This window comes from Psittacula echo (assembly GCF_963264785.1).
Source record: "Psittacula echo genome assembly, chromosome: 1".
NCBI lineage: Eukaryota > Metazoa > Chordata > Aves > Psittaciformes > Psittacidae > Psittacula > Psittacula echo.
In genome coordinates, this window is record NC_137735.1 from 25,327,237 (window position 1) to 25,348,252 (window position 21,016).

General features: G+C 36.0%; 1 protein-coding gene across 3 annotated transcripts in view; it reads right to left on the minus strand.

Moving 5' to 3' along the window:
- RFC1 (replication factor C subunit 1) overlaps positions 1-21,016 on the minus strand; it is a 38,450-nt gene that overhangs the window by 13,425 nt on the left and 4,009 nt on the right. Inside the window, exons 2-7 of one of the 3 annotated variants that reach the window (XM_080639039.1) lie at positions 19,597-19,725; positions 17,766-17,844; positions 14,780-14,899; positions 3,103-3,335; positions 2,304-2,378; positions 102-179 (exon numbers count right to left, since the gene is read on the minus strand). In XM_080639039.1, coding sequence (XP_080495165.1) covers positions 102-179; positions 2,304-2,378; positions 3,103-3,335; positions 14,780-14,899; positions 17,766-17,844; positions 19,597-19,725 — 714 coding nt within the window. Of the gene's footprint in view, positions 1-101; positions 180-2,303; positions 2,379-3,102; positions 3,336-11,019; positions 11,132-14,779; positions 14,900-17,765; positions 17,845-19,596; positions 19,726-21,016 lie in introns of those variants that run through there. The other 2 variants (XM_080639040.1, XM_080639041.1) reach the window with 2 other exon arrangements.

The following is a 21,016-nucleotide window of genomic DNA, read 5'->3' on the forward strand; positions in this document are numbered from 1 at the left end:
TTGCATAGTAGCCTCAACCCAAAGGTTAGGCGTCTAAATAAGAATATTCCCTGTAATCCAAATTCTAAAAAATAAAGATTAAAAAGAATTAAGAATTGAACCTTTTTCTTCTGTGGTGTCTCATCCAACATAGCCAAAGTTCTGGCAAATTCTTCATCTTCATGAAGCTGCCTCTCCAGCTTAAAAAAAAAAAAAAAAAAATATTTTTAGGCTCATGTCTGACAAGTTTTAATTCTACTACAATTTTTTAAAACTCTATTTGCTGTTAAAGACAAAAACTTCATCTAAAGTGAGGCAGCACATAGCTGGAAAAAGTGCATCCTAACAGAGGCAAATTTCTGAAAATGGCACTGAAGAATTACTTTATTTCCCCAAAAAGAGCCTGAAGTCTAGCAAGAAAAGTACGGTTTGGATTTGTTGCACTAGAAACATTAATAAGCTTATATTATCTGTTTTTAAAGAGGTTTTCTGTTCCTTCACATTTTTTACTGTTGTATGTCCTTTTCATTTAAAAAAAGAAAAATATCAAAACTTGAAGGCAGGATGTGACAACAACCAGCGTGCACTGAGACGCACCCTGCTGACTTCAGAAAATTTCCAAAAGCAGTCCCAAGAGGGAAGCAGAAACAATGCCTGCTAAAAATTCTGATATCTCAATAATGAATGTTTTATTCTTATTTACTGCTAGCAACACTCATGAAAAAATTCTGGCAGTTTTGGAGAATTCAGCTACTGCCCTGGGCCCAGCTCTTGGCACCAGTTCCATTCACTTTATGGAAACAAGTACACTTTTACTTTTTAGTATTTCTACTTACACAAGTGACTATCTTTGACAGAAAAAACGGTAAGAACAAATAGTGCACATGGAATATGAGAAAGTTATTACTGGTTAAAAACAAAGCCAGGTTAGTTTCATTTGTATTTCACCTAACAAAATAAATGTTATGTCTACAGTGATCATCAAGTTACCTTTCCTATCCAACATTGGCCCTCAGGGAAAACTTCTCCTATTGCTGAATAGTTTATATTGATGCCAATAAATATTGACTACTGTTTTAATAAAACAACAACAAAAATCCTTTCATAACTGTTTTGAAGATCAACGTGCTGTGCTAGAAGATAGTCCTGGGTTCAGGACAATCAAACAGATTACTTTTACAGGCATTATTTTTATGTGCCTATAATGATGAAATGCATCTATCCTCCTTGTGTACAGTGAGAAAGGGGAAGGGCAGCAACTACCAAATGCAAACCAGACTGAGGCAGAGATACACCTGAAATAAAATATATTAATTTGATGATACATATAGAAGATGAGACTGTTACAGAAATGAAAAGGGGTAATGGGTTTAAGCATAACCAGGGGAACTTCAGGTTAGATATAAGAAAGAAGTTCTTTACTGTTAGGGTGGTGAGGCACTGGAATGGGTTGCCCAAGGAAGTTGTGAATGCTTCATCCCTGGCAGTGTTCAAGGCCAGGCTGGACAGAGCCTTGGGCAACATGGTTTAGTGTGAGGCGTCTCTGTCTATGGCAGGGGGGTTGGAACCAGATAATCTTAAGGTCCTTTCCACCCCTAACCATTCTGTGATTCTATGTTCATTTCAAATTAAAGGCAACACCTTATTTTTCCTGACACAATGTTTACATTCTAATTAATTAAAGCTACATTCATTATACCTTGGGGGGGGAGGGGGAGGTTGTCAAGAATGAGATTAAGTTTTGCATGTATGATATATTTATTTCAAGTGATACTCAGTAATATTATGGATATTAATAAAAATATGCTGATAATATTATCAACATATGGGAAACAAACTGTTTTTCCCAAAAGCAAGTAAATATGTATGGCAAGCATACCTTTTCCTCATATTAGCATTAAATCAAACAGGAAAGTTTTTCTTAACTACAAGAATGATGACCAATGAAACAAATCATGGATGGCAAAGGCTTAATTTTCACTCCAAGTAATGGGAAAGGTGGGACTGTGAAGGAAGGAAGAAGGATACAGAATGTGAATTCTGTGTCAAAAGCAGCATTATTATAGACACATCAATTCATCGTCTGCACAGGTAAGTCTGAATAGACAGAAGACAGATTAAATGTTATTATGTAACTTAATGCCCATAAAAATAACTGTGTGACTACGTTTACACATATGTGCTCAAGTTAAGTATACAGATGAATTTTATAACACTTACTCATAAGTACATATCATATGGAAAGTCCATATCAATTTCTTAATGAAAAACAATTTTAAGTTAAACAAACTTCACAGAGAGCGGCAGATTTAGAGAGCTTTTACCTCAGAGTCTTCTTCAAGCTGCAGTTGCCTAGCAATGGCCTCATCATTTAGTGTACTGCCTCTGCTTTGTGAAGGCTATATTTAAGAGAGGAAAAATAACAAAAAGAAAAAAAGAGACCAACAGTTCAGTTTTCCCAATATTGTGTAAATTATAATAATTTAATCTATACTGATTCATTCTGTATACTTCTAGAAAAGGACTGGGAATGAGACATGCAGCATTTTATTCCTAGCTCTCTAACCTAAACATTATTACACAAGGCTGTTTTCAAGAGATTTTATTATTCAAAACAAAACCAAGCTATAATATAAATACCTAATTTCTTCTAACAATGCTGAACATCTCTGAAGCTATTACAGTTGGCCTGCTTGAAAGAGAAATCAGTAACTACATTGTGCATTGTTAATTTCCTCCATACTTTATTTGGTACCTTTTTATTCCATGAATATATGTGCCATAAAGCTTGAGAAAACAACCTTCTGCCCTCCACTGCCAACTGTAAGCTACCCTGTCCACTCACTAATCTCAGAAAAATACTTAAGTCACTTAAGAAGCAGCAATAGGGAAAAATATTACTTTCAGCTTTGTGCTATCTTCTCAAACACGGAAATGCAACTCTAAACTTGCATTTGAGGACTTAATACGCCTGCACATATCATCAAAATAGAACTTATACTTGAGTGGTCATTAAAAAGTAACATTAAGCAGGACAAGCAATTAAGTACCTCCTTGCAGTCATTAAATTGGCCATTGCTATCAGACACATGAGCAGCCTACAGCAACATCACCAGTACTCACTTCTTTCCTTTTACTTGCTACCAGTTTCTTTTCTGATCGCTGGACGCTACTTATCCCAAAGTAATCAAGTGCTGAGGTGGGAGTCTGTTTCACTGGAGATAATGGTTTGCTTTTAGCTCGTGGTTTTACATCTTCCTTTTTCACTGTAGCTGTTCCTGGACAATTGATTGCTGACATCCCATTCTCCTTTGGTTTCAGAGAAATTCTTTTATTGACAAAGTCATCTTCTTCATCTAAACATGAAGAGTATTCTATTACTTCTGGTACACAGAACTGATATTCTTATAGAACTATGAAGAGAACTATTTTGGCAGATTACATCAACTCAGATACTAAGAAAATATTACAGGTGTTTAGAAGTTATGTGAAAAAAAGGCTGAGTTGTATAACACACAGTATTTAGCATCTTTAATAACATAGCTCAATTCTAAATAGAGTACTGAAATAAAACCACATCAATTTGTTACTTGTGTTTATATATTACCTCTCACTTAGAGAAGCTTGCAAAGAATGCCTTACCTTCTTACATGGGAAGACTATAAACAGAAAATACAGGTCACTGAAACTTGAACCCTCCCCTTAATTAACACATCAAATTGAACAGCACAACTGTTCCTTCACACCAAATGTGAAGTACAAACCTACATTGATTTTATTACTTTATAGTACGCATTAACAGAGCATCTAATATGGCTTTGTAGACATGTATATTCTAAAGAATCAATCAATACTATGCTATAAACTGGGGAAAAACCTATGCATTTACAATGTATTTATGAAAGCTTCTTGTATAATCTTACTAGTTATTTTTAAAGCACTGCTCATAACTTATGAATGTTTTAGAAGAAACACTTCAACAGCTTTTTACTTTTTCCCTTTTAGCCTGAGATTCCATCAGCTATTGTACATTCTCTGTATTCCTGCACTTAAGCACACTCTCCTTCCAATGCAGTCAAAACCATCTCAAAGAAATACAGCCATTTCACAGAACACAGAAATCAAACAATACAAATACAATCGGCATACAAACTAGGTTTTTCAACTTAAAAGGAGGAAAAGTAGCACACACAGTCTCATTAAGAATTAGCCCACAGACCACTGAACAAAAGAAAGCTATAGACTCTTCTATAGCAGCCAGGATGTGATCTCCCCAGCAATGAAAAAGAGAAGGAGGGTTTGATGGCCATTCATTCATTCTGGACCCAAACTCTTCACCCAGCCCATCAATCAACAAAAAAAGATTACCAAGAACTTCAAAGAGTTCTCTGTCAGGTTGTGAAGTGTTACTGACAGTTATACAAATGAAACTCTATCACCAAGGCATACAAAACCCTACAGAGATCATTGCCAAATAATCAGACCAATATGATAGCACAGAAGACAAACATCACTGAGCAAACTTCTAGATTAGTGATAAAAGTACTTTGTGAATTCTTCTAAAAATTCCAAGTGTGCAAGGGTTAAGAAGCAAACTGCAAGAAAATCACCAAAATTAACATTAAGACACAAAGAATAAAGCACAAAGACTTGAGAGGAACAGAAACACAGGATGTCTCATTTGCATGCCTGTAACTGAAGTCTGGTTTTACTTTTCTCAAAACAGACATATTTCACACATTGCCATCAACATATCATAAACACTGAATGTTCTAAACACCCGTTTTATAACTGAACTTTAATTTGACAGTATTATCACAAAAATACATTCTCCAGTCACCTCTAATTTAAGCCCCCATATTTCTTTGCATACAAAAATTTGTTTTCTTAATCCCTAAATTTAGATTATGTTATATGTGTGTTATCTATAATTTGTTATATACTAGACAGACATAGAGAAAAACAAGTTTTTTGTTCATTTCACCTTTTCTCAATGGATGGTAGTAACAAGAGTGTTTCAGCCATCAGCTGGAATTTTCTGCTACTGAACACTTAATACTAAGCAGAATATAACAAGTACTAAGGGGAATCCTCACTATTCCTGAGAGAGAAAAAGTTCAAAGAAAAATAAAGATCTGTCTGGAAGGGAGGAAATAGGTTCAGCAGTTAAATCAAGAATGCCTAAAAACAAAAATTTATCTACGCCAAAGTGACATTTTTGCCAATTTACAAAGGAATATAGGGAAGAGAACATTCAAGCCCATGCTCTCAGTTGAGAGGAGTGGGTTTTACCAAGAAGCTAAAAGCTTTACTATTCTCAACACTCTTTACTTTCCCTAGGCAGCAGCAAATCTCTTACTGCCATTTAGCTCAATTTAACAAACCATTACATATCTGGGAGATTTGAACACCAGATGCTTTAGACTCCTAATTTACAACAGTCTGAGCTCTGTATAGAAGACTGCTTATCTCAAACTTAATTTTAGAAATATTTTTGCTTCTTTTAAATTTTTCAGTTTAACAAGAAAATACATCCGCAGGAGTAAAATGTACCTATTAGCAGAAATCAACAATTAATGTAGATAGAATTACATTTATTTGTCTTGGAAAGAAGATACAAATCCTATTCTCCCTCCCCAAGCCCAGATTTTCTTAAAATAAGGACTGTTCCATGCTAAAATCAAATCTTTACCCATCACTATCGTTATCAGAAGATCTGCATGCAATATTGAGGTTTTCATTATTCACTCATAATCATTTAAATAATGACAAAAACAAACAACAGGATATTGCTTTCTCTCAAGTAGAGAGAAGCAGAGTAAATATAATTAGGTTTTAATTAAAAAGAATGTGGATTTAAGTCATTTATGGTACCAGTACTAAGTATTACCAACAACAGAGCTTTGCTTTAATTATACTATTCCTAGAAACTACAGGATTAGAAGCATTTATTGACTGCAAGCAGTGGCTGAAAAAGGACAAGAGACTCACAGCACTTTTGAACAGCTGTCTATAAAGAAAAGGCAGAATGAGAACATGAAAGTGGTCACTGAAAGACAAAAGCACCCCAATGCTATTAAGAGGATTTTACTCACAAACACACCACAAATTTGCCTGATCTCCAGGCTCCCCCTTTACTTCCAATACTTATGTACACCAACTTTTTCATTGAGACCTTCACGTTTCTTCCTTGAAATGAACTGCTGACCCATACCTACTGCCACAGAAGTGAATAGCAAAGTTAATCGGTTGTACACTTCCAGTTTCCTTACAAGCATGAATGCGACATTACAACCATTGAACCGTTGTACATTTACAACTTTGAAAATATTGAGAGGCCTACTATTGCTGCTGCGCTATTCAGGTCAACACTCTTCAACACATGACCTCTAAATCATATATATTATTATTATATAATAAAATGACCAGGAATTCTCACTCATAAGCAAGCCAATAATTTGTGGAAAAATAAAAGTGAAAATTCAGATTTCAGCTTATAAAAATTGTAGATTAATTGCATTCTTACAGCAATTGCTAGGTAAACAGTTGAGATGCCCCACATGGAGGCAAGGACTTCACAAAGTCAAAACGAGAAGTCAATTTTATCAACTAGATTACTTTTATGTTGCAAGATCTTTGTATAAAGATCGTATAATCTTTGTATAAATCTTTGTATAAATCTTTTGTATAAATAAAAATAAATCTTTTTGTATAAATCTTTGTATAAAGATTTGTATAAAGCAGAGCAAGACTATTCCAAGAACAGTACTTCCTGTATACACTCACACATTACTTGTGCATTGTATCCAGAAAAAAATACCCTGAGCATACACATTTGTTTTGTTCAAGGATTCGCTCTGAATTAAAAATGTAAGTCAAGACCACGTATTCCAGTCAACTTTTCTGGAAATTAAGTAGACGTGACAAAAAGAAAGCTAATCATGTGATTAATGGAACAGACAGGCATGACAACCCAGAGATTGCTTTTAATTATTTTGGATGCAAACACTACACTGAAGCAGGGACCTATTACGCCAGGCAAAGTACAAAGACAAACTTCCCTAGCAACAAACAACTGTTACAAATAACTCGTACTTGTTATGATAAATGTATGTTAAGTTGGTGGCATTTTTTTTTTAAGCTTCCTCATCATTGAAAAACACAGTAGCTTTTACATTTAAAAAGCCTGGTTTGTACAGTAATTGGATTTTTCTTTTTTATGTCATTTCTCAACAAGCTAAGTAATTTTATATGTACTACAAACATGCACTTACAACCACTGTTCAGCAAAGCGTTAGCACTTTGCCTGTATCAACATGTCAAGGTTTCATGCTGTTATAAAAATATAAAGCTTACCTGAACCATTTCAGCTTCACTCCCCTGAAATGACTTCACATTTGGATTTGCCAATTATCAAAGGTAATTTCAAGTTGACTCTCTCACTTTTTTCACTTTAAATGAAAAAGGTTGTGGGATCTAAGACCTCAATGCAGTAACTGCCATGTCTAACTGTCATTATATAATTTAATGCCAAACTACATAGCCTCTGATACTCTTTTGTTCAATATATACAAAATAAAATTATTCAAATATGTATACTTATCTTTCACTAGTATCTTTAGAAAGATGTTTTGGGAGCATTAAAATATCTGAGGAGGCTGAATATATTTAAACTGAAGTAAGTTATCTTTATCTGCAAAACCATCACTTACAGCAACTCCTTCTAAATGTAATACACTTGCCACACAAACTGCTGCGTGTATTACCTTGGCATGCAATTAGAAGTTATTGGTCCATTAACTTTTCCCAGTTTATTAAAGAGAGTTTTATTCACTCAAACTGGTTACTTTTACCATAAGGGCAGCTTTATCATTTCATGGAAGGAGATCCGAATCCTCATATTGCAATGAAATTTCACGTTGCAGTTCAGTTGCCTAAAGTTACCTACATGACAGCAATAGCCAGTAATGCTAAATGAATAATAAGGAAACAGGGAAAAAAAAAAAAATACTTGAAAAAAATCCAGGCAAGTATGAACGCATCTGGTTTTTTGCAGCTGCAGCTCAGGCAGCTCAATGTACTCAGGACACCATGTTCCGTTTCACACAAAATGAACTAGTCTAGCAAAAAAAAAAAAAAAAAAGGCGTCTTTTACATTTTCAACTAAAGCAGCAGATGAACTGAATGAACATCAGTTACTCAAGCAGGTCAGTAAGAAGATGTGCAGGAAGGAAAGGAGGAAAAAAGATCTCCAAGCAAGCAGAAATAGGCCGAGGAAAGCAGCAACATCTTGAACTAATACAGCTGCAGCTTAATGAGACACTATTCCAAAGAACAAACCTGCCAAGTGACATCAAAACACTACCTTCACATTTAAGTTGCTTTATTTAGTGCATGACAATCTGTGTCAACTATGATAAAAGTTTCAAAGAGACCTTGAGAATGATAGTTTAAGACAAGACATTCCAATACCAGATTCAACAGAAAACAAACTACCTCTGAGAACTGAAAAAGCCAAATAGATGTAAATTTACTTCAAAACAGTAAAACTGAAATAGCTCTGGTGAGCTTTATATTTTCATAACAGCAGTGAACTTTCCTATTTTGGTTCAGAGTTGCTTGGAGGGAGATCATTTTATCTTGGCTTTAAAAAAGCAGCTTACGGCAGTAACAGGTTAATGCTGAGCTATTTCAGAGATTTAAGTCACAACACTGTCAAGCAGACCTCTAAAAAATTGTACTGAGGCTTATCAAAGAAGCAACAGCATATAGGATATTTGAGGGGTTTAAAAGATTTTTTTTTTTTTCCCCAAAAAAAATCTTGGAGCCTTTAATGAAAAAAAATGAACAAGTGATCAGGCGCTTTCACACCGAGATTTTTAAAGCAACAATATAATAAAATTGCACTGTAGTATTACTGATTAAATACAAAACTAAGTCTTCACCAGAAAACTTCTTAAAAAAAGTTGACACACTTAACTAAAATCTTATTTCAAATCATCCTGCATGTGAGACCACAACTTAGGAGAGGTAAGAAGTCATTGCATAAGCACTGAAAAAACATTTTTCTATTCCAAATTATAACTCCACACTGTTTTAACTATATTTTTAAAACTGAGTAGATTCTTTAAAGGATCTACATTTGAAGTCAAGGTCACTTTTAGTACTATGATCTATATAAAACAGATTGTGTGGTTTCCTTAACACACTGCTTTCACGCTAAACATACGTTTTAAAGGCACTAGGTAAACCAGAAAATATACACTCATTCTAAGAGATACTGGGAATTCTAAATGGGATTTTGATAGTTAGCTATATTTTTAACAATGAGCCTTAAAAATAGCTTGAGATAATAGGAAAAATTGCAACCTTAACACCTAGTAGTGTAATTCCAGAAGACTTTATTAGCTCTCACCACAGTAAATAATCACTACAAAAGGAACATTTTAGTTGCTGTATCAAAAAAAGTCCAAAGGAGAGAACGTTTTCCCAAGTGCTATGCTTCATTTTCTGGCCTCACAAAAATTTAAAATAAATAAATAGAAACTAATCATTACAGTCACAGAAAGTTCATACAGGATGGTGGGAACGTGGAAACTTCACCTGTCTAATTTTATCATTTAAATGCAATATATTGAATGGTTAATTTAAGTTTATGGTATTTCTAAGCAAAGGTCTTCTGTGCAAGTACTGAGGAAAAAAAAAAACCCAAACAATCAGTGCAGAAACTATACAGAAAACAACTTGAACCTCAAGAACTTCTGGAATCCTACTTTCTATCTTCTGAAAACACTGTACATACTTCAACGCAAAAATCTGCCATGTGTTTTTATATGCTTTGTGAAAATAATTAAAAAGCTGCAAAAAAATAAGTCTCCTGCATCTTCAAATTTTGACTACTAAAAAACTTCAAATTAACTTAGAACACTGTAGGTGCACCATATAATACCTGTGCCATGAAAAGAGCCCACAATAAATTATTGTAAACTCTGAACCATGGGGGGGGGGGGGGCGGGGGGGGGGAGGAAACAAAACAAACCCAAACCAAAACAAACCCAAAACAAACCCAAACCAAAAACAAACCCAAAGCTACCTGCAAATAAGTTACTTGTATCCATACCACTTAAATGCCTACACTAACAGTATATGAACTATTGATGTAGTAAAGAACAATGCATTGCTTTATTTCAGTGGCATAGCAACCTTGTAAACAAATAATCTGCATGAGTCAGTATTTTTATACAGTTTTACTCCAAACATTACTAAGTACTACCTCTGTGTTATGATCTTACGCCCTACCTTAAAAATGTGCTGTCTTATGTAGGACACAGCATAGAAATAAGATTCATTTGCACTTAAAAGACTGAAAACATTAAAATCTGGTTAAGTATTAAAAAATTTAATCTACCTGATCTTTAAGAGGTTTCATAAACCATGCTGGAGATAAAAAGAAAAACTGACATAAATGATTGAAAAGAAAAACTGACATAAATGATTGAAAAGAAAAAGGCTGCTTCCTACACCATGATTTCAATGGTACTATTCTAAATGCTCTCCTTACATGATCTCAGTTTCTACTTCCCCATACTACCTATAGGGTCATCACCATTAATATCACCTTGTTCTTATGGGCACATAAATACCCAGTAAAACATACCTTGTGTTTTACCACTCTGATGGCCCAAGGAGCCAAAGTAAGTGAGAAAACTAAAGCCAGGGCTCCGTTGAAAACTAACACAGATGCACAACATTAAAGATTAGGAACACAACACTGAAGACATGCAATTAAGCACAAAGAAATGCAAAATGTAAACACTAAAAGTACTTTATAAATTTACAACATATGTGTATTTCTCCATATTTTTCTGTAATATGGAACAGCACAGGAAAGAAAACCTATTAAAAGCGCTTGTTCCAGTAATGGAGGAGTTATGATGATTAGAACAGAAACCTCCACAGAACTATCAGGCAACCACATTAACAGTGGATTAAGGGGTACCATCTGAGTTCCTTAATTTAAAATAGCTTTACTACACTTACCCAAGATAATACCTGCATTCAGCCAGCAGAAAAAATAATTCACTTCATACTGCTTTCCAGGGGAAGAAAGGGATTAGAAAGCCTTAAATCCAGCATCCAAATTAAATGGAAAAATTATTCGTTTCATCTGAAATGATAATGTAGAGCAACAGCACATGGACCTGCCAGGCTCATACACTTGGTCTGCGACATGCCTAGTTTGGTGGGGTTTTTTTTATATAAAGAGTATTTTATGCTATTATATTTCCTATTAAAAATCAATACACATTAAGCAACTCAAGCACTAACAGTTCTATTTCCCCACCAGCCCAACATCCTCTGTATTAAAAGAGTCTAATACATATAAAAGCCTAATATATAGAGAGAAATTATATTCAGCAGAAACATTCATAAATTATTCTTGTCCTGTCTTCCAAGCTGTCACAAGGAAGTTTTCCAGTAACTTACAAACCTCAGTTTCTACCACTTTGTTTTTCCTAGCTTTATAAGTAATTCAGTCTACCATTAGCACAAAGCTTTTTTTAAAGAAAAAAAGTTGTATTTTGCTATATTCAAGCAACCAATGCAATTGCTACACTTGCTACATGTTTATAATTACCTCCACAGGAGGTATACAAAAGATTAAGTGTTCACTAAAAGTGAGGTCACCATTCTTGCCAAATAACCACCTGTTATGAAACCAGATGGGGATCAACACATCACAATAACAGGTCATCTTCTACAAACAAAGCTCAACGTTCCATAATTCATTAAACAGTTAAAGTGTATTTTAGCAAGAACAACAAACATTTGGATTTTTTTCTCCAGTTCCCTAAGACCACTCCAGTAAAAACAAGAAAAGGACAAATGCCTACAAATTTCACTAGGATTCTTTCTATCTACTGATTCTATATTCCTGTTCTTGTAAAACCTGTTTATTTCAAGCCAATAGCTGTACCAGTACCACTAAAACACACTCAGCTTGACAGCTCTATTAAGCTGAAGAAACAATTTATACAGATTAAATACAAACAAAATTCAAGCATTGAGTCTCAACGTTACAAAGGCATTGATGAAGTCAAACTACTAAATCAGCCTGTGTGTACTTAAGACTCTTTAGGTACGAGCAACCTCGAGCCATGGTTTTCAGGGATTTCATTAATAATCTTTACTAGTTTTCCCATGGTATGCCTATGCAGAAAAACTTGATTATACCACCGTGAATTGCATAATAAACCTTAACATGTATTGTTTATTCCCCAGGAATCTGATATTTTATCTACTCCAGGATCAATGCTATTAAAGAGCCTTTTAATCAGGAAAAGAACTGTTGGCAAAACCGTCAAGGTAAACAAAGTTTCAAGTAATAGGCCAAATAAGACAAAAAAAGCGTTTGGGATACTTTGGAAAATTGATCTCATTTGAATACATGACATAATACAGCTAAGTACTGGGTCAAGTATCTAGGACAAGTAAAATCAGCATAATTCATCTTAGAAACAGTGATCCTGAAAAAAGCCAGAGGAGGAAGGTGGTACAGTAAAAAAAACAAAAAACAGCTGAGCCACACTTCTAATGGGATATCACAGCAAACAATCCTTTTTTGTTTTAAAAATACTTGGTATGATTAAAGAAAAGCAAAGTTTAGAGTCAGCAGTGACCTTACCAAGAAAATACTATACCCAAGAACAGGGTCCACTTTTCCAAACTCAGAGAGGGATCACACAACTTACTCTCGGAACGTTAACACTTTAAAAACATGTTTTATCGAAACAGATTTGGGTTCAAGTCTGTTAATATTATCAGTTTCTAAGAATCCATACAGAGAAGTACTGCAGCTAGTAAAGAACTCTACTCTAGGAGACAGCTATAGAAGACCCAATAGTTACAGCTTCAGCTGAACTCAGAGCAGATGTCGTAAGTACATCAAACCACAGCAGCAACTGATAAAAAGTGTCTCTCTCACTTCAAGCCAAAATTATAGTAAGCAGAGAGAGATGTATCAAACAGTGTAAGAAATACCTTTGCAACCAAAATGTGTCCACCTAGTGCTGCAACTCTCAGGAAATTGTACAGCTTGTGTTACACAGGTGATCAGAGTATGGTAACCAGTATCCAATATCAAAATAAGTTAAGTTTATCCAAATTATAAGAAACCACTGTGAAACAACAATAGATCCAGTGCAGTAAGAGAACTTTATGTTTTAAAGGCAAATCAGAAAATGAACCTAACATGACAAGAGATTTAACAGCTCTGGAGAGCAGACCATTCAAAAGGCTCTAACTTACCAAATTAACAGAGTCAAATTTAAGATGCTTCCCATCTACACCATCCAGTAAGTCAGGGATCAGATTTATCTTACTGTCAGAATCTTAGTAAGTAAATTCTGCCCACATGTAGTCTTAATCTTTGCTTAAGTGCCACTAACAGACCTCTCAGTTAAAGAGGGAGTAAGAGGACACTCAGTAGTTAAGAGCAGCTCTGAAGTTGCAAGCACTCACATGTATTTCAAATGTGTTTAGAAAAACCCACAAAACTATACATAATAAAAAATGCATACACATACACATTCAACCAACTATTCTCGGATGTGAAAATAATAAGCGTTAAGGTCCATCTTCAAGAAGCACTGAAACACTAAGCAAATACTAGAAGCTCCATTAATTTTCTTCCACAGATGCATTTTTAGAGAATTTACAGAACCTGACCATTTTCCCCTATGCTGGTGGCACATCGTAAGCATACTTGATTAATAAATAAGGCTGAGTCTACATAAATTGGTCACCTATCAAACACCAGTAGCTAATGCCACTGAAACTTTTCCATAACATCTACAGTTTAGTAGAGGACAATGCACAAGAAGTAAGCATCTGGAAACAAAACTGCTTCGTGACAGAATTGAGAACATGCAGGGGGAGAGGGGAACTGTGTTTTTAGTTCAACTGAACAGCTTCTGAAGAGGCTAAATCTAAACTAAACAAAAATCAGCTGTGAACTTAGCAGTAAATCACTGTCACAATTTTTCCAGAAGACGACCTGAAAATGATCAAGAATGGTTAATTACACACACTGCTTTACCCAAGAGCCAAAACAACTCCAGGAAAAAAAAGCAGAAATCCAAGACTGAGAAGTATGGTATAATACAAGGTATAATGCAAGTCTTTGTTACCATCTTTTTTCCAACTCCAGCTCTTCCCAGAAGATTAACAGACAAATAATGTTGGGGTTTTTTTGGTTTGGAGTTGGGGTTTTTTTTTTGTGTGTGTGTAAGAAAGTTGGTAAGTAAAACACAAAACCCAAGGACTTCTGCAGTCACCAACATATCATGCAGAGATTTAAGACATGGAAAGTCATATATCACGTAAAGTAAAAAAAAAAAAAACCCAGGTTTTCAAACACGTTTATGGTAACCAACAGTCATTTCATAACATGTGCTAGTGAACAGTTTAACTACATTAAAAATATTTCCTTTACTTAACTCCTTCCTCTAAATCTACAGAATACTCTTCCGCAGGGAGTGTTAGCTCATGAAATTATATGCATATTTAGATGACCCTAAGCCACTACCAACATCATCTCACTTTTACCCTGCTCCTGACTTTACAGTACTTGAGGCTAAACTTTTGAAGAGCTTTTGGTTAGCTTAAAGATAATGTGTCTTCCTCAATATTAGGCTTTATGGTCATATTTAAGAGTGTATCTGCCAAACAATCCATCCCATTAGTAACATAATCCACCCCACTATTAGCTAAACATATAATGATATATTTCTTCCATTACCTGTCTCTGAAATATAAACAACAGGATCCTGCTTTAGAACTTTATCACGTTTTGAAGTAGCTGCTTTTTTCTCAGATTCCTTCTTGGATTTTTTCACTGACTGCACCTCCTCTTCTGAATCTGTATTTTGAACACATCATAAATGTAGATTTCTGCTACATACATACAAGCTTTAAGTAACAGATCACGTAACATCAATTAACACATGTTCACATATATTCAATTGCATAAGAAAAAGATATCATATGGAAGGTCAGAGCACAGCTTTATTCTTCTCCATCAGCTAATAGCCTAGCCACCATTCAGTCCAGCACACAGATGACTGAATGAAAATTTGGTTAGAACTCAGTCTAGAAACTGGGTTTTGTTTACATAAGAAGAAATATTTAGTTACTTATTCCAAGAATTGCTATGCTCATATACAAACCTTTCTGAAACAGAATGCGACTCTCAAAGTACCACAACAGATTACTAAACAAGAAATACACACTCAGTAAGTAAAAAAAACAATCCACCTCACTCAAAACCCACCCAATCCAAACAACACACACCACAACAAACTTTCAACTTAGATTCACAAGATTGATTAAATGTTTATGGTATCATATATTATGCTGGTGTACTCTACAGGACCTATTTCAAAAGCCAACAAGCTAACAACAGGGTAAAAAGAGATCACTAAGGCTGTACTCTGATTTTTCAGCAGAACACTGGTAGACTCTGTTGACGTCATCTATCTGGACTTTTGCAAAGCATTCGACACTGTCCCACACGACATCCTTGTCCCTAAATTGGAGAGACATCAATTTGATGGGTGGACCACTCGATGGACAAAGAACTGGCTGGATGGCCACACGCAAAGAGTTGTGGTCAATGGCTCGATGTCCGGCTGGAGACCGGTAACGAGTGGTGTCCCTCAGGGATCGGTGTTGGGACCGGTCTTGTTCAACATCTTTGTCGGTGACATGGACAGTGGGATTGAGTGCGCCCTCAGCAAGTTTGCCGATGACACCAAGCTGTGTGGTTCGGTTGATACGCTGGAGGGAAGGAATGCCATCCAGAGGGACCTCGACACGCTTGTGAGGTGGGCTGATGCCAACCTTATGAAGTTTAACCATGACAAGTGCAAGGTCCTACACCTGGGTCAGGGCAATCCCAAGCACAGCTACAGGTTGGGCAGAGAAGAGATTCAGAGCAGCCCTGAGGAGAAGGACTTGGGGGTGTTGGTCGATGAGAAAATGAACATGAGCCGGCTTCAGTGTGCGCTCGCAGCCCAGAAAGCCAACTGTATCCTGGGCTGCATCAAAAGGAGCGTGACCAGCAGGTAGAAGGAGGTGATCCTGCCCCTCTACTCTGCTCTGCTCTCCTGAGACCTCACTTGGAGTATTGTGTGCAGTTCTGGTGTCCTCAACATAAAAAGGACATGGAACCGTTGGAACAAGTCCAGAGGAGGGCCACGAGGATGATCAGGGGACTGGAGCACCTCCCGTATGGAGACAGGCTGAGAAAGTTGGGGCTGTTCAGCCTGGAGAAGAGAAGGCTGCGTAGAGACCTCATAGCAGCCTTCCAGTATCTGAAGGGGGCCTACAAGGATGCTGGGGAGGGACTATTTATCAGGGACTGTAGTGACAGGACAAGGGGTAACGGGTTAAAACTTAAACAGGGGAAGTTTAGATTGGATATAAGGAAGAAATTCTTACACTGAGAGGGTGGTGAGGCACCAGAATGGGTTGCCCAAGGAGGTTGTGAATGCTCCATCCTTGGCGGTGTTCAAGGCCAGGTTGGATGAGGCCTTGGGTGACATGGTTTAGTGTGGGGTGTCCCTGCCCATGGCAGGGGGGGTGGAACTAGATGATCTCAAGGTCCTTTCCAACCCTAACTATTCTATGATTCTATGACTTGCCACTCACCTCACCAACCATTCTCCATATCCCACAAGTTGTCAAGATGACAAACTTACACCACTGCAGATTATGTATCCCAGCAGCTAAATGAGTAAACGGGACAAACTGAAGAAGACGGGACAACTAACAAGCGTAAGAGAGGGCTACCCTTCAAGGCCTACCTTTATCCATGATAAACACTACATATTAATAATTACAATATATATTAAAAGCAGCTATGGTCAATTGACTTATGTCAATTGAGTCCCATCTCATCGTCTCACATCCATCCCCCCAAAAAGCACACACGCTTTTCTCTCTTCAAGAACTTAGAACCCCATTTTTCTTTTCCCCTACTAATAATGAGCTAGAATTTGAAAGATCTCCAGACAGTATCAGCACTTTACAAATAGCTGTTAAGTTATACATTACTTTTGTACTCCAACTTTTAATGCAGAAATATTTCTACTGCCATTCCTCATGCTAAAGAGGAACTGTTTATAGAACAGTTTATCTGAAGATTAGAACACATTTCTATATATAATAGCATTATTCTTACAGATGTTTGTGATCAATTTAAATACAAAACTATGGAATGAACATTTACTAGAGTTTTTTAATAGACAAGAAATGCAAGTTTGCCTTTTAGAACAATCTTCTTGTTCACACAGGCACAGAAACGTGAAATTGCAGTATATGATCAGCCTCCTGCACCCAGCATAGGATGTTACTTATCCCAAAAAGAACAGGAAACCAAAAACTCCACACAATTTATATACATTTTCATAACAAAAGAAGTTAGCAGTTTTCATTGAATTCACTACCTGAATGGGTTTTGGTGGGTTTCTTTTTTGGTTTGGGATTTCAGGTTAACAGATGTTTTCTTAAAAGTTACTTTGCAATGTATATTTCATGCATGGCACACACTGCACTTTCACTATTATCAAACATATTTTGCTATCCAGCAGTAATTCCTGTGAAAAATGTTTTCAACTCCATTTACTAAAAAAAAAAAAAAAAAAACCAACCAAAAAACCTAAATCAACCTTGAATGCTGGTGCAAAAGATGCAAAGGAGCATTCAGAAACAACCATGAACACTACCTGAATCGTAGATTATTCTTTTTTTCTTTTTTGCCCACTTTTGTTTGGAATCATCATCTTCACTGGGTGAATTATCCACCTAAGAGTAACAGTCCATTAGTTCAACTAGTAAACAGGTCCTTCCAGCTTTTATTCAGTTACACATTCAAATTTACCAGTTTCAAACAAATTCTAACAGAAATTATTTATTTTCCAATATTCCACTTATGAACAGTCTTGCTTAGCCCATGGGTGGGAGAGGGCAGAGCAAATAAGAAAGTGCAGCAGTGAAACTAAACATGCTCCAAGCAAATCATAGATTATTATGTTGAGAATAAATATCAAAGTTTAATACAAATTAAAGTAAATGAAATAGATTTTCAAGCACTTCCAACCTTTTATTCATAAAAAGATATTGCATAGTCCCACCAGAAATAGAGATCATACAGATCAACAAGCCGCTTGTATGGAATTCAGCTTTCATTTTTGGTTCTATTCTGTTTATGGTTTCGCTGTAACCACCAGAATTCGACATAATTCTGGAGTAGAATACAGCCCACCGAAAAAGGAAAAAAGCATACACCACAGCTAAAGCTAGCCTGATTTCTTATTCAGCATCCTATTTGCCTGCAGCTTGTCAGCTCACCCATTAAGCACTGCAGCTACCAAGAGATTACAAGCTACTAAGAGATTGCACCAGTGGTGAGAGTTGACAAACATGCTCAATCTAGCATCAGCTACTACTAAACTGTCTCAAGGAAACTTTTTTTTTTTTTTTTAAACATTTACAAGTTTTGGATATTTAAAAAAAAAAAAATCACAAGCTGCACAGATAGGAAGTTCCTTGGAGCTACCAAACTGTGCTTGTTTTGTACTCATGCACAGCTGTAAATGCTTCTAAAAATATAATTCTAGATAAGCATAGCTACACATTTTATAATCTACATTCAATTCTTAAACCTTTGATATTAACTGGAGAATTGCAAAGTAGAAATAAAAGATCACATGACATAATCGTTGTGTCTTTCAGCTGCACTGAATGGTCCTTTATTTTCACATTGAAACAAGTGAAATTACACAGCCAATTTTTAAGTAACATCTTACTTCATGACTGTGATGCTTCACATTAAATCTCCATCCCATTAGAAATCCTTCCATTCTGCAGGTGATTTTAAAGTCCTTAGATAATTAACTGTGTGAGGCAGGGACACTCACACTAAACCATGTCGCCCAATGCTCTGTCCAACCTGGCCTTGAACACTGCCAGGGATGGAGCATTTACGACTTCTTTGGGCAACCCATTCCAGTGTCTCACCACCCTCACATCTAATCTGAACTTCCCCTGTTTAAGTTTAAACCCACTACCCTTTGTCCTATTGCAACAGTCCCTGATGAAGAATCCCTCCTTTGGCATCCTTGTATGCCCCCTTCAGGTACTGGAAGGCTGCTACGAGGTCTTCCCAATACGCCTACATCTTCTATGCATAAGCCTCAATCTTAATTAAAAATTAGATAAGCTGAGCTACTTAAGAACTTTCAACTACAGCTAAAACAACTTCAAATAGATCGGATTATTCCTACATTGGCACCGAAACCTAAGAACTTCTACCTACCTCTCCTGTGCCCTACAACCCAAATATCTTTTTAAATTAGCAAGTTTCTTCACCACCTATAGTTTTGCTGCAAGAAGTAACTATAAAGTGGTAGCTTCCTCCCATGCCTATGAGAACAACTGACATAGGGCTTTTTTTTTTCCAATATATAAGAACTATGACTTTAAAAATGCTAGATACACAAGTAATCCTATATCCAAGAAACCAAGCACTTCACAGGTAAGAAAAGCAGAACTAACCTTAGTCTCCTTTTCCCTTTTCTTCCCCCGTGAGGGTCCTTCACCATTTTTAACGTTTGCACTCTTTTTCACTGCCTCACATTCTTGTCGCCTTCCAGGAGTTACAACATCAAAGAATTTCCGGATATCCTAGGTAAAGGGAAAATTGATTTATAATTTTTTTAAATACAGACAGCTCTCAGAAGTTTCACACTACAAAACAGCAAAGCACTTCAATTACTTTGTCAGCAACTCCATTATAATATTTGATGATCTTGAAATTCTGTTCCCAATTAAGCAAACAAAGCCCAGCTAGTTAAACATAGCTGCTCAGACGCCAACCATTTTTCTCTTGTCTTTGAATCATGAAAAAAGAGTTAATTTCTCCCTTAGCTGAATATCTTCACTGATACACACTTCAAAACAAACTTCCACTAGCAGTGAAATGCAGTGACATATGACAGATACAGTTAGAATTCTTTTTTTCATAACTAATCGCCACCAGCCTAACCCAAAGCATTTCTATAGTCAAAACCATCAACTCAGCAATGAAGGAGTATCCAATCTAGAAAGACAGAAAAGCACCAAGAGGTAGGAACAGCCAAGTAGTGGGACATACCACATCCTCCACCTTCTCATAAGTTTAGGACAATAACTGCATAAACTCAATTTCAATCATTAAAAACAATAGCCACAAGAAACAGATTAAAATCTGAACAAAGAACTTCATACAAAGAGCTCAAAAAAGCCTATTTGTAATCTTATTTTATTATCTGACCACAGTACAACAAGCTATACAGATCAGCAGCTGAAGCTTCAATTTTTAAAAAGTGCTATTATACACACAAAGCCAAATCTGACTTCCACTGAAAATACTAGTATTTCAGTTTTATTAAAATTAAAACTGAGAAAACACATACCTGGTTGTTATCACTAACTTCAGGGGTAGCAGCCATTTTAGAGAAAGAAAATGCATCCTATGGTCTAAATATATAGCAGGTAAAGGATGTGGATTAGGACTACATTCTATCCAGCTGATAGCTATTCCCCATCATTGAGTTCATCTGGGCAGTTTGTTTATTCTTACAGGGAACTACAAGCAAAGCAGTAAATTCTTAAGAAAACTTCATAAAAGTCTGATAGACCAGGAGTGTTTCAGGCTGCTTTTCAAGAGTTCCCTGGTGGTTTGGATTATCAGAGCCTATACAGTTTAAAATCAATGCAATACGTAATTTGAAAGCATACACAAAATATAGGACACATAAAGATTTATTTTGTGTATTTAGCTTAAAACAATTTTGCAGAACCAGAAATGTTGTTTCCTGTAAAAATTTAGACTCCTTGTGTTTTACCTGCATATAATAATATGGATTCAGCAAAAGAGCAATGGTAGACTGGGAAGCATTCTTTCTCAATGAGACTTCATACATTTCCATCTATG